At 34.9% G+C, this 16,519-nt stretch overlaps 2 protein-coding genes across 2 annotated transcripts in view; both read right to left on the reverse strand.

Moving 5' to 3' along the window:
• The window catches only part of LOC128984483 (fat-like cadherin-related tumor suppressor homolog), a 44,008-nt gene extending 33,395 nt beyond the window's left edge, over nucleotides 1–10,613 (reverse strand). The window contains exons 1-6 of the mRNA XM_054403811.1: nucleotides 10,604–10,613; nucleotides 10,444–10,569; nucleotides 10,140–10,265; nucleotides 9,827–10,090; nucleotides 6,662–6,913; nucleotides 1,083–1,253 (exon numbers count right to left, since the gene is read on the reverse strand). Of these exons, the coding sequence (XP_054259786.1) occupies nucleotides 1,083–1,253; nucleotides 6,662–6,913; nucleotides 9,827–10,090; nucleotides 10,140–10,265; nucleotides 10,444–10,569; nucleotides 10,604–10,613 (949 nt within the window). The remainder of the gene's footprint in view (nucleotides 1–1,082; nucleotides 1,254–6,661; nucleotides 6,914–9,826; nucleotides 10,091–10,139; nucleotides 10,266–10,443; nucleotides 10,570–10,603) is intronic.
• A 39-nt stretch (nucleotides 10,614–10,652) lies between these two features.
• LOC128984484 (fat-like cadherin-related tumor suppressor homolog) overlaps nucleotides 10,653–16,519 on the reverse strand; it is a 97,253-nt gene continuing 91,386 nt past the window's right edge. Inside the window, exons 30-33 of the mRNA XM_054403812.1 lie at nucleotides 14,606–14,750; nucleotides 13,132–13,293; nucleotides 11,322–11,621; nucleotides 10,653–10,873 (exon numbers count right to left, since the gene is read on the reverse strand). Coding sequence (XP_054259787.1) covers nucleotides 10,653–10,873; nucleotides 11,322–11,621; nucleotides 13,132–13,293; nucleotides 14,606–14,750 — 828 coding nt within the window. The remainder of the gene's footprint in view (nucleotides 10,874–11,321; nucleotides 11,622–13,131; nucleotides 13,294–14,605; nucleotides 14,751–16,519) is intronic.

Raw genomic sequence — 16,519 nt, forward strand, 5'->3', positions numbered from 1 at the left:
ATAGTTTTTACCAAATGGTATGTACTAGATCACTAGCCGTATCTAATAAAACCAGAGGATCATTTCCTCCAAGTTCGCTTTGCACTTATAAGTTAGGTATTTTTTTAAACATTTTATTTCAAACTCATGATGAAAAATGGAACTATCATGTTAAATAATAAAACAAAATTTTTATTAAGAATCAAAAAATCGTATTGCAAAAACTGCTTAGGTTCTAATTATTTCATAAATCACCCTTGTTTCTGGGAGTGGAGGGATTTAGTCTCAGTATTAATTAAAAAGAGGCTCCGTCAATTAATTCATTAATTAATTTATAAGGTGCGAATCTTATCCCACGATACGTCAGCTTCATTAAGGACATATTATTAACCAATTTCGCGCTTCAGAATCCACAAAAATTGAAATACCTGATAAAATTCCTCGTCTATGACCTATCCATGAGGTATATTTCTACCCCTAATTAGAGTTCAAAGGTCGCATTTCCTTAGATGTATCCAGCCATAAGGTACGTGGTCTGCATCCCCTTGAACTACCCACACATCCTACATGCTATGACCTTATTATGGATCATCAAGTGGTGTACTTCTTCAGGAAACTCAGACCTTTGATCATCTCTATGATGTTGTGTGAAGTTGCTTCTTGTACAGTCACTCAGTGTTTGAGAGTTATTTACCCAACAGCACTCAATTTAATTTAGGTATTGATAACCGTTGCTTGTATAGACTATTACATTGACACGGATAGACAAATTATAATTATAGAAATTGTTACATTCAATTTCTGAGGTTAATGGAATAAAAATTAACGTAGTTGGAAGTTAATCGGCCAAAAGTGTGGGCTGTTGTAATTTAAATATTGTTGTCTAATAAACCAACATTTCAATTAATCGAATTTGAATTGACAACTTATTGTTAAGTATAGGATATTTCATGTACATAAAATATCTTAGAATCAAAAAGTAGGGGAGACAATGTTACACTGCTACACACTCTGTGAATGCCACCTTCAACTATGTTTTTTATCAACTCCAAATGCATCATCCCTTTCTTTCAAATCATAAAATCACTGTAATTTATAGTTACCGGTGATCTGGTTGAAGTAGAAGTGAGCAGCGTTGGTGCCTGTCAGATGATATCTCAACTGAGGATTCAGGTCGGCGTCCTCTGCAAGCACTGTCAGCACTGTGGACCCTGGAGCAGCATCCTCAGACACTGTTGTCTTCAGCATGGGCTGTAGGCAGTGAGGCTGGTTGTCTGTACAAAGAAACAAGACAAAGTCTACATTCACTGTTTTATTAATGGTCTATGAATAATTTGTATAAAACATCTACCATTAATATATGTTTTTAAATTTTAAAAACATTATATCATTTACATTACATCTTGTTGCTGTATGCTAAATGGCCGAACGAATCATTGAAACATTTATTTTATATTTTAATGAACAAAGATTCAGTTTTGGATTAAAACATCTCGACTTTATTTAGCTATTTGTCACTAAAATTTACATATCTTACATAACCCTTACATGTTTATATAATTTTTTTTATTTTGACATGTCAGTGTTAAGATATGCAGTGTTTTAAAATGAAGTTGGAAGTTGAGCAAACAAAATTAGCCTATCAATACAAGGATGTCAAAATAAAACTTTATAAAACCACAGAGAACATTAAATTTAACAAAACATGTTTGAACAACAACCTCATCCCTAACTACGTTAGAGTCAAAGTAAATACAAAAACAAGATCAGCCTTGAAAGCTAAAAAAACAGCAGAATGTCAATGGATTAAAAACGAAATAAAGGGATTATATTCTAAAAAAAGTAGATTGAATAAATTAATGTTCAAAAAACATTTGGAACTTTTAAATAACTTACATGCTACACAATTAGATAACGTTATGCTAGAAATTGAGCAACAGGTGAGTAGAAAAATCTTAAAGAAAAAAATCATTCAAAGTCAGAAAATAAATAACCTAATGGAGAAACAACATAAACAAGATATTATAAAGTGCAACCATGTTTTCTACAAACGAGTTGTTAACAACACAAAGATTGAATTTACTGATGAAGAAATTAATCTTCTGAACAGAGGTTTAAATTTTAATTTCCCCAGCAACAAAAAATCAAGTATTCTTACAGAGCTTTTAAACACAGAGGCGTCAGAAATAAGTATAAAAACGGATGAAATACGTGAAAATGTCAGAGTTTTGATAGGGAATAAAGCAAAGAAAGTGTGGAAAAACTTTTCAGGAATTAACAGAAACAACGGGAAATTTAGCTCTTTGAGACATGCATTGAAAAGTGTCAGGAGTAAACTTGCAGAACACAACGCGCTGATAACGAAAGCAGATAAGGGCAGCTCAATAGTTATATTGTACAAAGATGATTATGTCAACAAAGTGTCACAATTTTTTACTAAAAATAACATCGTACTCTTAAATAAAGATCCAACTCTAGATAATTCAAAAGAAATAAATAAAGCGATCACAACGAGCAATCATTTACTAACTAAAAATGAAATCACGTATTTAAAAGTGACAAACCCACAAGCACCTATTCTGAGAGGTCTACCAAAAATACATAAACCTGATGTGCCAATCAGGCCCATAGTCAATTTTATGCCATCTCCAGCATACAAAATCGCAAAAAAGTTAGACAGAATAATCAGAAATGAAACCGTACTGGAAAACAATCATAGTACTAAAAATAGCTTAGAGCTTGTCGAAAAATTGAAAACCAAAGTTATAAAAGGCAACCCTAAATTAGTATCATTCGATATTGTAAATTTGTATACTAATGTACCTGTGCAGGAAACTATATCCATCCTACATAAGAATTTACAAAAAAACTCCAAACTTTCCCCAGAAGCAATAGAAGAAGTTATCAAATTGACAAAAATTGTATTAAAACAAAATTATTTTAGATTTGAAAATAATTTTTACATACAAAAAGAAGGCTTGGCAATGGGATCCCCACTCTCCAGTATCCTAGCTGAAATATTCTTGAACCATATAGAGAACAACAATCTATTTACAGATGCTAACCGTTACAGAGATAAAATTTTATTCTATTATAGATATGTTGATGACACCATTATGCTCTTCAACGGGAATAGCAGACAACTTTCTCTATTAAACAGTTATTTGTGCAAAATGCACAAGAATATTGATTTCACATTAGAGGAGGAAAAAAACAAAACGTTAAATTTTCTGGACCTTACAATTAAAAAACAAAATGATCATTTCGAATTTAAAATTTACAGGAAGCCTACTTGCACCGACCAGACCATAAATGCCGATTCACACCACCCACACTCTCAAAAAATCGCCGCCTACAACAGTTTTATCCATAGATTGCTATCAATACCAATGAATCAGACTGATTATAATGAAGAAATAAACACGATAAAATACATAGCAGTCGCAAATGGCTTTCACTCCAGTCTAGTGGACAAACTGATTTTTAAACATTTAAATAAACCTCAAATTAAATCCACAGAAAAGAAAACGTATATTTCAGCAATTTTTGGTTCACACATCAGTAACACATTTAAAAATATCATGGACAAAAATAAATTCACCGTATCGTTCAAGACTAACAATAAACTTGGATCTCTATTGAAAGATAAAACAGAAATTAATTCATCCATCTACGATAAGTCTGGAGTCTACAAAATAAATTGTAATGACTGCACGAACTACTACATTGGCCAGACTTCACGCTCGTTTAAGAAGAGATTTAAGGAACATATGCCCAGAAAAACAACAGCTCCCCAAACATCAAATTTTGCAGAACATCTAGTATCACACAACCACAATTATTCAGATATCAATAGTAATATGGAAGTTTTACATTTCTCGCAGGACCGTCTAACCAGAAACACATTGGAAGAGTTTGAAATATACAGAGCAGTTAAAGCTGACCATCAAAATGTTTTGAACGATAAACTCTCCTTCCAATCCAACTATATTTACAACACAGCTATAAGGATACTGGAGGGAACAATGAATGAATGAACACGCACCGGTGATAAGAAGACAGAGACAACGTCACAGACCACTTTGACCGCCAGTCTAGACTTTACCTCAGCCCGGTCACGATCGATTGTCAATGTCCCTTCGTGTTTTTCGTGTTTTTTGTAATGTGTGTCCGTTCCGTGTATCGTGTTTTGTATATGTTTTATTTATTGAACTCTGTTAACGACCTTCGAATGAAGTGATCACTTGACACCTTGAGGCCTGAAGATGGTTCTAAACAAGAACCGAAACTAGTTGCCTAAATCAGCAACAAAGGATTACTATATGCAGGTATTTTAAACCATTTTAAGTTAAGATATGGTGGGATATTATATAAAAAAAAGTTATAATAAACAATGCAGTTTAAAAGATATTTTAATTCCTAAAAGGAAACATTGTGAGTGAGAGTAGGATTAATTAACACATTTTTTTCTAAATAATACTTTTCATCATAGTAAGATTAAATGACTCATTTTAAAACAAATTCAGACCTAAAATAGTCCTACCGGGTTGTCAAAACATCGTCTGTTTATTTTCCCTTCGTATGAATTAGGTAGAATCGCAGCATTGCATATGAATTGCAATTGTGTCAAGAGAAGTAATCGATTTCAACTCTTTGTTTCGGTGTTTTTGTTTGAATTGTGGTCAATCGCTTTGTATAAGTTTACCAACACGGTGGGTAATAGAGCAAAAGTATAAATTTTTAACAATTGAAAACACACACAATGTGAAAGTTCCTATTACTTGTTACTAGCAATTGTCCACAACATTTTACATTATTGTGACTTTAATCGATATTGTTTCTAGTGAGATAAATTCGTGCGAAATATTTGCACTTAGTTTATTGAAGTAAAATAATTGTATTAACCTTTTAAACAATGAAGAGTTTAGCAAGTAGCTTTAAAACCGGTTACCATTGCATTTTATTTAGAACATGCACCTAAACTTAACTAGCCAAATAATGTTCACTTTTTGTCTTTATTATTTGTGTTGATTTGCAATACTAATTTGAGTAAATGTAATTGTGTTGAATGCATAATTTATAATGCGCAGATCACTACGGAATTGTTTGTTTTATGTTTTCATACACCACTTTTTATTGTGTCTGAACTTTATAGCGATATAAATCGTCTTTAGTCATACGGAAAAAATTAAGTTTGAGTAAAATATCTCGATTAAATAAAAAATAAATTCGTCCAGCAATCGTTATATTTTAATACGAGCAATTTTCATATAATACAAATCAATATAACTAGAGGTTTGTGTAGCGCAACGCACTTAACTAGTGTTTTAGTGTGCAACCAATACAAGTCATTGGTCTGATTGATTAAATAAAATAATTTTACCATAAGGAATACAGACCTTGGTATAGAATCGAGGAATTGTATAACATAAATTGGTAAAATGGTGAATCTACATAAAATTCCTTTCGTTAAAATGATTTAAGTTTAACAATGTATATATTTGCAAAAGTAATTTAATTTAAATGAGTGCATGTTTGCACAAATCACCTTTCATAAATAAATACTACACACTGAATGCTACACATCATGTGCAAACTAGTGATAGACTTTGACGTTAATACACATAGACTGTGATTTATCGTTTAATCAAGGGCTAACTTTGTGCCTGAAACGTCCACATCATTCCACAGTTTGTGACAGGTGGATTGAGCCCCGCTGTGTGAAATGCGCTTGTCAAAACCAGACTTTCAGTTTATAACTGTTAAATTAAGAAATTAGTTTCGTTTCTAACTTACTCGAGTCAGGTGTTGAGTATTTAATTAATCTAGTAGTTTCTTGGTATTTCATGATGTGGGATATCATGTTTATTTTATAGTTTTTTTATAAATAATGCATCGTAATAACTATAACATAATCTAAAATAGGCTATACTATTTATTATCAGCATAAGCCCCGAATATGATTGGGAAACCCCAAACTTCTCGATACTTTTGCAAGATGTCGAACAAATATCGATTATCAGGTATAGTTTCGTCGTAATATCAGTCTATCGCTTCATCAGGAGTCGATTGAGTTGCCTTACATATATATTGTATATCCAACTTTTTCAACGGAATTTTTATTTACACGTTGGTGCTATTCAATTCTGTTGAGAAAATTTATTCTACAAACTATAAGCACAATACGTGCCGGCCTTTATTCCGAAATTCAAAAGAACTTCAATTTTTTAGTTACTTTAATGGGGTTACAGAAATTGCAAACCAAAACCAACCAAGATGCTTAGAGGCGTTCGACGGTGTTGTTCATACACGCTAAATCCCAAAGAAATCAGAAAATATCTACCTCTATTAATCACAAACATATACACTTTCAGATTCAGGAGGTACTAATTGAATACATCCACCAATGGTTAACCTATTTTTAAGTAAGCATCGGATTTACAAACAATAACGTACACGCAAAGAAGGGAGAACGAAATTACATGCTCATTTTCGGAGCTATCTCATACTCAGGCTATTAGCTTTTAGGTCTCTGTTCTTTAGTATACGATTTATTAATATTTAAGTCTACATCTACTACTAAAGAACAGAGGCAACAAACAAAAGGTAATAACTACTTACATACAGTATAAAAATACATTGAATTTATTAGTTTAAAATAATAAACTAAAGAATGACTAACCGTTGACGTCAAACACGTGGATGATGACCGTGGTGTGGACGACGTATTTAGAGTCTGACACGGAGATGTTGAGAGTATAGGAGTCTACAAGCTCCCGGTCTAGAGGCTGGGCGAGAGACAGCTGACCAGTGGACCTGAGGCTGAACCTGTAGTGAGGGTCTCCAGAGGTGATGTAATAGTCTAGACCTGCGCCGTCTGGGTCTGAGGCTACGACCTGCAGTACTGAGGAACCGACTGGTAGACTCTCGTTCACTACAAGCAAAACACTTCATGTCCAACTTCACCTATATACTTAATATAATACCTTAAGGGTTTTTCATGTAACATCTATTTTTCAACCGTCCTATTTAACTGATGTTTACAATTCAGGTGTCATTATGAAGCGTATGATCTAGCGTCTCTGCGAATGGTAATCAAAAAAGGAAATTCCCTTAAGGGCTTCACGCCCTCTCGATTAATTTGATTCTAGTGCTTATTTCCAAATATCCAGGTATGCTGACCAACTTTCTGAATAACGGTTAAAATTTGAATTGTAATTTAACACTGATCAACCGTTCAGAACACCCGCTGATTAACTTCAATTGAATTTTAAACCGCAGTTAGATTGTAAACAAGAGTTTATGAAAATGTATTTTGAATTAGCTACTATTTTACCTGATTGGCGTAGGTAAATCACTCTTAGTGTAGATCCAAAATCAACAAATGTATTGTTAATTATAAGTTCTATTCATCTAATAAATGTTTTAAGTAAACATAACCATGGAAAGACGAATATTCCACTGGATTAATTTTGCCTCGAAAACAAATTCTGGTTACTATTAAACTATGCAATTTGTGCACGGATCCACTCGTATTTAATTATTTACTTTGAAGAATAACATTTACATGACTCCACAATTGCTTTACTGTGTTATTCCGATACTAAGTGTGTACGAAACATTCTTCGGGTGTGTACGGTGTGTAGCCAAGTGGTTGGCGTTTTGACATAACAAGCGGGTGCGATTTTTTATATCGAACATCTACAAAACCTTAGGGGCTTAGACAGCTCTCACTTAAAACTGTTAGCAATTGTTTAAGTTTAAATTCCACTAACGTTAACACTAAAAAGTACAATAAAACATTAGAGGTAAGCTAACTGATCTTCCAGCCTCATAAAATAATACTAGTTGCTCTGCCCGTACTTCGTTACGGTGTGAGAATGCAGAAAAGAATAATTTGGTATTACTTTAAGATACTATTATATGTATACTATAAGAAAAAGTTACAACACATTACCAGGAAACAGGCAAAGGCTCAATCGTGCTTATTGATTATTCAAATGAAGATGTAAACAAATTAAATGAAATAGCAGAACAGCATTTCTGACAACAGCTGGAGTTTCATAACAATGTTTGTTTCCCGTGTTAATCTTATGGAGAAATACGAAACTTTAAAGGGTCCCAGGGCCTCACTCTCTAATTATTTCCCTAAAAAGAAAGTTTCCCGCACAACTTCACGTTACGTTCTTTCCAATGACAACAAAAACATGTCAATCGGTTCAATAGTTTCGAAAGAAGTAATAGTCACAAAAAACCTGCTTGCGTATTAAATAAGTATATATTGGGATAATGTAAAACATTAAAAAATACTAGTATATGATCCCTGCAATATAATAAGTTTATGGTTAAGAAAACTGATTATAATAAACAGAAGAGTGTAGTGAGTGACATATTTTACCGAACTAATAAAATTATTAGTAAAATGATAAACCTACAATTTTATTAAAGAAACTTTTACTACCTACATGTAATACATGAATTTCGCTTTTAATAATCGAGGCTTAGATGCAGTGAAGTTTTGACACCTCTTGGGGCGTTTCAAGCCACTCAATCATTCCATTTTCTAAATTGCTTAGAGTCTAATATAGCCAATTCATTCTCCCTCCCTCCCCTGATAATTTTAAAACATTTGGATGAAAAATTACACCAGGTGGTTCAGGTGAAGTAGTGTAGACTTTTTCGACCATTGTTATTTTATTGCGTATTTCCTAGTTAAAAGCAGGTCTTATTGCTAAACTACCGTAGGTGTATATTATATTTTTAACATTTAAATTAAATGGACTGTTTGGTAATCATTCAAAACAAAAACATAGGGCGTCAACTAGACTCAATATTGAAACAATTCTAATTGTGAAGATGGAATCTACGTAGATAATTTGACACGAACAAAGTTCGTAAAAGTGACTAACTCTCAAAGTACGAACAATTACATCACGCGTTTGTGTTGAAAATCAAAGTGAACTGAAGGGAGCCCCGGGACGCTTGCCAACTACAAATAGCACTTAGTGCTTAATGTATTGCTGTATACGGCACAAAGATAATAGAGCCCCTCCCTCCGGTAAGACTAACACAACACAAACAATCAATTAATTGCCATGTAGAGTATGCCCCATACCGCTGTATGATGATATCACATATAGTATTACTAATTCAGTCTACTAGTAAATCTTCTAAATGAATATTTAAATAGATTGTTTGAATCGAACAATAAGAAGTGGCATACAGTTTTTACAGTGAATTAAATTTATGTTTGACAATTTGAATCTTTCATTACGTAAATGAATTGTTATTGAATGTCATTTATAAATCTTTTGCTGCTAGATATCCCTAAGACTTTTTCTATGTTGCTTTGAAACCAATACCAATTAATTAAACTTTAGCAACATTTACCCAAAAAATTGACAGTAAAAACATGTTTGAAATGCTAGTGAGTAACTACAAAATAAATTTATTAATTATAGTATGCTATGGCTTATGTTCACTTTAAAAAGATAAAGATAAAGACTTTGAGGTAGTTTTTTTATGCTGAATATAAAAGCATGGCAGGGGTAAAACGGAGTTACAATCTTTTGGTAGCGTTGTTTTCGACTAGGGTAAGTAGTTTTTCAGCCACAGCCAGGGTCATTTATTAAAGGTTCCATAATTTAGGTCAGCTTGGTCCTGTTTAAAACCATTAAAATTTACTGTCCGTTCAGAATTTATAGGTATCCTCTGGACTAGTTGGTCATATAACTATTCAGCTACATCTAGGAACTCTAAAGATCTTAATTTAAACGACAAAATCTCATGCATTTACTAGGATGGAATATTTATAGAGTAAAATTTACGTCACGTTGGTGTTACATACCCGACACAGTGTATAGTCTCTCAGAGAAGGTCGGCGGACTGTCGTTGTAGTCTACGATGTCTAGGAGCAGGACAGCGGTGGAGGAGAGCGCGGGGTCGCCGTTGTCAGTGGCGGTGAGTACAGCGGAGTGTATAGGCTCCACCTCACGGTCTAGAGCAGATACAACGGACACCCAGCCAGAGTACGGGTCTACTGTCAGCACAGGTGAGGCGATGGAGTAGCGAACCTCGCCCGCACCACCCTCGTCGTCATCACTGGCTGACACTGGAACATCATACTAGCTGTCACTGGAATATCAGATACAGTATCATACTAGCTGACACTGGAACATCAGATACAACGGACACCCAGCCACAGTACGGGTCTACTGTCAGCACAGGTGAGGCGATGGAGTAGCGAACCTCACCCGCACCACCCTCGTCGTCATCACTGGCTGACACTGGAACATCAGATACACTATCGTACTAGCTGACACTGGAACATCAGATACAACGGACACCCAGCCAGAGTACGGGTCTACTGTCAGCACAGGTGAGGCGATGGAGTAGCGAACCTCGCCCGCACCACCCTCGTCGTCATCACTAGCTGACACTGGAACATCAGATACACTATCGTACTAGCTGACACTGGAACATCAGATACAACGGACACCCAGCCAGAGTACGGGTCTACTGTCAGCACAGGTGAGGCGATGGAGTAGCGAACCTCGCCCGCACCACCCTCGTCGTCATCACTGGCTGACACTGGAACATCAGATACACTATCGTACTAGCTGACACTGGAACATCAGATACAACGGACACCCAGCCAGAGTACGGGTCTACTGTCAGCACAGGTGAGGCGATGGAGTAGCGAACCTCGCCCGCACCACCCTCGTCGTCATCACTAGCTGACACTGGAACATCAGATACACTATCGTACTAGCTGACACTGGAACATCAGATACAACGGACACCCAGCCAGAGTACGGGTCTACTGTCAGCACAGGTGAGGCGATGGAGTAGCGAACCTCGCCCGCACCACCCTCGTCGTCATCACTGGCTGACACTGGAACATCAGATACAGTACCATACTAGCTTACTCCAGCCCTCGCATTGATGTTTAATTGTGTGGTGACACTTTGATAAGTATATCACATCTTTACAGCATTCACCAATGAAATATATAGCTTGATGATAATTAACCATGTATTATATATAATTAGTTTGAACAGTTCGCAAGGCTCATATATAGGAGAAATCAACATGACCGACGACCGTACAGTACTGCAATACAAATGTCGTTGTGATATAGACGTCGTGCTTTTCAATAGAGAAAGATATGTGGTCGAGGTGTTCTACTGTAATCAGCCAAGTTTTCCATGATCCCTGAATGTAAGTAGTCTACTGTGCAATGCAAGCATTGAAGAGGTACCATACAAGAGGAAGAATTTCTCAAATGTATTCTAACATTAAGATTAAATGTTAAGCTTATGAGTATTCTCAAGATATCCTACCTCTCACGATCGAGGTGCCTTCATTGACGTTCTCGGCGACGCGGATGTTATACGTGGAGCTATGGAAGCGAGGAGGGTTGTCGTTGATGTCAACAACGTTGACGTACATCTCGGTGAATCCCGACAAAGGAGACTTCAGCGCGAGAACTCCCAGAGTGTGGGAAGGTGACAGCTCACGGTCCAGGGCAGAGGTCAACGTGATAAGACCCTTGCTGTCGATAGAGAACTGCGTAGAATTAGACAAGAGCTTGTACTCCACAATCATAGGCGTCACAAGCTTCACTTGGGCTACAACTGTACCTGTGGAACAAAGAATATTGAGCTCACTTGAGCTATTGTTGTATATCACTGAGCTGAAGTAGCGATTAATAATTGTGGAATTTACCGTGTTACCTTCTTTACCTTCATGTTGTTTATTAGTGTACCTGAGTATAAGAGCGAAGTATACTATCTATAGCTTTAATTTTACAATCACTGAGCTTTTGAAATAAAAAGGTAGAGCAAGTATTTTTACAAATTTAATAACACCCCACTATGGTTACCAATTTGCTCAGGAGACAAATAATAAATGAGAAATGTACAGCAATGTATACTCAATAACGCTTTATAGCTATGATATCATTCAGCTAAAGTAACGAAGAATATTGTAAAATGTAGTACTCAATGTAGTACTGCAATGTGTACTCAAAAACACTTCACATGACCTATGATATCATTGAGCTAAAGTAACGAAGAATAATTGTGAAATGTACAGCAAACTATACTCGATAATTCTTCAATATAGCTATGCTATCACTAAGCCAAAGTAACAAAGAGTAACTGCGGAATGTATCGCGATATAATATCCCTTGATGCAATTTAATAATACTTCATGACGATCTATGTAATCTTTTCAACATACATAATATTGTTGGAAGTGCATTTTATAGTTTGCAACATACTAATCTAGATTAAAAGGTTAATACAAATGTATAATAAACATTTATTTGGTCCAGATACACAATTTTGCTTGGTTATATAAATCAAATGCCAATCGTACTGTGTGTATAATTAATTAAACCTAACTATGTTACTAGTATGACATGTATTAGTAATGTAATACAAGAAACTAATTATAGCTCCATGAATATCTCTACGAGTAATATAAAGAGAAGAAGATCGTGTAATGCAATTCTCAACTGACATAAAAATAGATCCAATTTCAAATGTTATTTCAAAATGAAACCATACAAGCAGTATTCATTTTTATATTTGAGGTAATTCTATGTTATTATTCAAACATTCCGTTCCGAGTTCTGTATGTGTATAGTACGAGTATCAAAATGTATATACAGTTGGAACCAACACAATAAATCGAACACCAGAGTTGATGTTGGGTGAGTCGGTGGCTCAGTTGGTAGCGTCACGGACTTCGGGCCTAAGGCAGCGATGTCGTGGGTTCGGATCCTGGTCACTGCCGCTAACATTTTATCAGTACAGTTCACCTTCGTACTGTACCGGCTCACCCCTTACTTTGCTGGATACGTTCCACACACAAATCTGTAGTCTATGTGTACGGGCAAATGTAAGGTTAAAAGAGGACGCCATAATAATAATACGAGCTCATACAACACTTATTTTCATTGCACACTTAACTACTACGACAATAAATTCAACAACAGTAAATCCCCTTAGTAAAGGGTATGTAGTTCAATTTATATTGGTTTGAGATTTAGTAGGGTTCGAAGTAGTTAAGTATGCAATAAAGATATGTGCTACAAAGCTATAAGAAAGCAAAAACTACTAGAATTGTTTATGTGATCGTACTGACCAGGTGGCGCATGCTCCGGGACAAAGACTCTCTGGTCGCGTCGGTGGAAGGTGGGGGGCGTGTCCTCTGGTCGCATCACGTACACATTGACTGCGACGTCCGAGAACAAGGGTGGAGCGCCACCGTCAGCCGCGCGAACGAAGAACTGGAAATGTTGACGCTCTGCGAATGTGAGAGATGAGATAGCTAATTCAACTGACAGTTCTATAATACAAGTCTCCACTCATATATTTCCAACAATACCCCACTGGCTGCACTGCATCTAATCTTTGTTTGACTACAATTTAGCAAGGAGCAGTCACTCTTATCATAGAAGAACACTGAAAGCTTTAATGTTGAATGGAGCGTATTGTAAAGTTTAGTTTACTAAAAACATGGACTTGCTGAGATTAAGGAAATGCTGCAACTCAAGTAAAGGTTTAACATCTTGTCCTATCCATACTAGAGAGTATTTAGTTATCTTTGTGTCAAAATAAAAGTAATTAAATCTCTTATTAATAACAGTAAACAGGGAGTGCCCTTTTAGAACTATGCCAATCTGTTGCGGTCAATTGCTCTCCAAAGCAATACCATCAGTTAACGGTTATAATATAAACTAAATTTTAAACGTTTGAGATATTAAATAATTATTAAATATAGAGCAATAACCATAGTTGTACTAGCCACTGTATTTGTTTAATAAATAGTACAGTATAAGTGAATTAGTAATTTAAAAATATACAACTACACTACAATGAAAAAACAATGTAACACCTTCTGTAGATAATGTAAATGTTTTATGCGAACATGTTGTTAAACTGGTATATAACATCCTTTTAATGTCTGAAAAGAAAAAAAACAAGTTTCATACAGTGCCTCGAGTCATCAGCAAATGACGTCACTATCGTGGCACAGTCGCCATGATTCCGCATAATGTAAAGCTCCACTGGGAAAATAACTTTTGTCTGCTCTGGAGCGTAATGCATTAAACGGAGATTTAGATAAGCATGCATTACTTTCGGTGTTTGACTTTTAATATTCATCCCGCAAAAAATGGCTTCAAACCACGGTATTATTACCATTACAAAGCTCCTGTAAATGTTAAATTATACTAGATTTATGCTTAACAAAAACTATTTTATTACTATTTATTTTTTTTTTTTTACAAAATATACTAAATTTTTGATATTGATAACATATATTTTACGTTTTCTCCTAAGCAAGGTAAATTCTAGACCCAGGTATCGTTTGCCATTCAGTTATCAATTAATTATGTTATCAACAATGTTTGACGATAGATAGTAAGAGAACCGTTGTTTATTTTATCCTTAAAATAAAAAAAATGTAACTGGAGTAAATTTACACAAATAGTGGTGTGAAAAAAAGCTAATGCAGGCTAATGTACGCTAGATGGAGGCATTTGCATTAATTTTGGTTTAAATTATAGCAAGGTATACATGTTTCTGGAAGATCTCACAGTAGAGTGCTGACTCACCATGCTGAGCGACTGACTGCAACAAAACGATAGATCCAGTCTGAGGATTGATGCCGAACAGATGTTTTACTCTTTTGGATTGCAGATTATATATTGAATACTCCACCACTCCTGCAGTTCCAGTGTCTTTGTCCCGTGCTTTTACCTAAAAACCATATATTTATAAGTTTTCTCTGCAACTTTCTGTTAAGAGTTTCCTGTGGTGTTTTATCTTGTACAAAGAATTGTCTTAAACTTGAGCAATATTCTACAAAGAAATGTCAAAAATGTATGTTAAACTTAAACTTACCGATTTGTAATCGATATTACAGTTTTTCTTTAGCTTAGTATTAAAGAAATATGGCTTATTCACTTGTTTTTGTTAAAGAATACAGGTGAGTATAGTTTTCACTTGAAACGTACTCATTTGTTAGTGTGTGTCTCGTTAAATTTTATTCATGACGAATCGTAGAAGAAGATAAACTTCAAATGTGTTAGTCACCACGAAACATGTAGTTAACCTAACTCTAAAGGTTATTGCAAGTTAATTTATTACTTTATATTGAAACTAGACCTAGAACGTTCGACGGACAGGGGTGTTATTCTTTGTGTTAATAGTTGAAACCTAATTTAATTTAGATCATCAGTTTGTTTACATAAAAGTTTACATTATTCAAGATGCAGACGAAACCTATACACATAACCTTCAAACACAATATCTAATGATAATGAAAATACAGTGTCTAAGAAAACCTAATACGAGCACATTGCAAATACACTTTACGCGGCTACACATTTAGACTCTCGTCTGTTTTCAAGTCTGATGATTTTAGAATAAAACTGCAATCTTACAGAACTTCGAGTCTAGAAGTGGTTAAAAGCAGCTAGCTTAATTACCCTAACCGCTGCATACTATACTGGTGAAAAAGTTGATCAACAACTGTGCTCTTTACTTTTCCCGTTAAAGCTGACAAATAAGGGTACTTATGCGTCACCGACAGACAGACACGCAGCAAGCTCGGATCTCTATGAAAGCGGTGTTATGGAGTTTTGAAATGTTTCAAACATAATTTGACCAAATTGTTACCCATACAACATCGAAATACCCAACTTATTTTTCAACCATCGTGTAGAACTTAGAAAAACAACAATATTGTACATTGAAGCATTGAATATGATTTTCGTGCAACCAAAAGTTATAGAAAAAATTATAAAACCTGTACATTTAAAATATCCATATAATTCTTTTAGAGAACAAAACTGGTTTAGTTTGCCTGTTTTTGGGTTAATTTGTCAAATTTATTAATTTCATCCTAGCCTATCCTGTAAACTTTTAATAAAAAGAAAAATTGTTTTCTTCGTAGCAGCAAACTTTAAAACTGGTTTAATTTAATATTAATTATAATTAAATCAGGAATAAACATGACTTGTTTATGGAAATATATGTAAAATTCCAATCAGACAAATAGAAATTCAATTAGACTGTACGTCCTTTGCGGCCCAGAACCCAGACAGGACATACTTAAGTGAAAACTCTTTTACGACATAGTAGTTATTGGTATATACTCGTTCAAAAATCATCTACGAAAGAATGGGATATTTAAAAGTACGTTATTTTATTTTGAAATTGGGAAGGCTAAAGACATTCTCGCCAGTTAAGTAAATACAGGAAAACTATTTTAAACTTGATAGATAAACTAGTTAACCTGGAGTAGGCCGCGTACATTGGCGGTTTAGTAACACAGACACAAATACGGCAACTGACATAAGACTAGTTTTGACTTTCTTCTAAAAATAACAAACCAAAAACTTCGTCAATTCACGCAAAGCACGGTCAAAACTGTAATTTTATTTATGGGGACATATCAATATCCAGTTGAACAGAAATTCTGAACTGATAAAAAGTTATATTTGTAAGTTACGAAAGTAACAAAG

The sequence above is a fragment of the Macrosteles quadrilineatus genome, unplaced genomic scaffold (assembly GCF_028750875.1).
Source record: "Macrosteles quadrilineatus isolate MER2022 unplaced genomic scaffold, UCM_ALF_1.0 Scaffold_2__2_contigs__length_208266976, whole genome shotgun sequence".
Classification (NCBI taxonomy): domain Eukaryota; kingdom Metazoa; phylum Arthropoda; class Insecta; order Hemiptera; family Cicadellidae; genus Macrosteles; species Macrosteles quadrilineatus.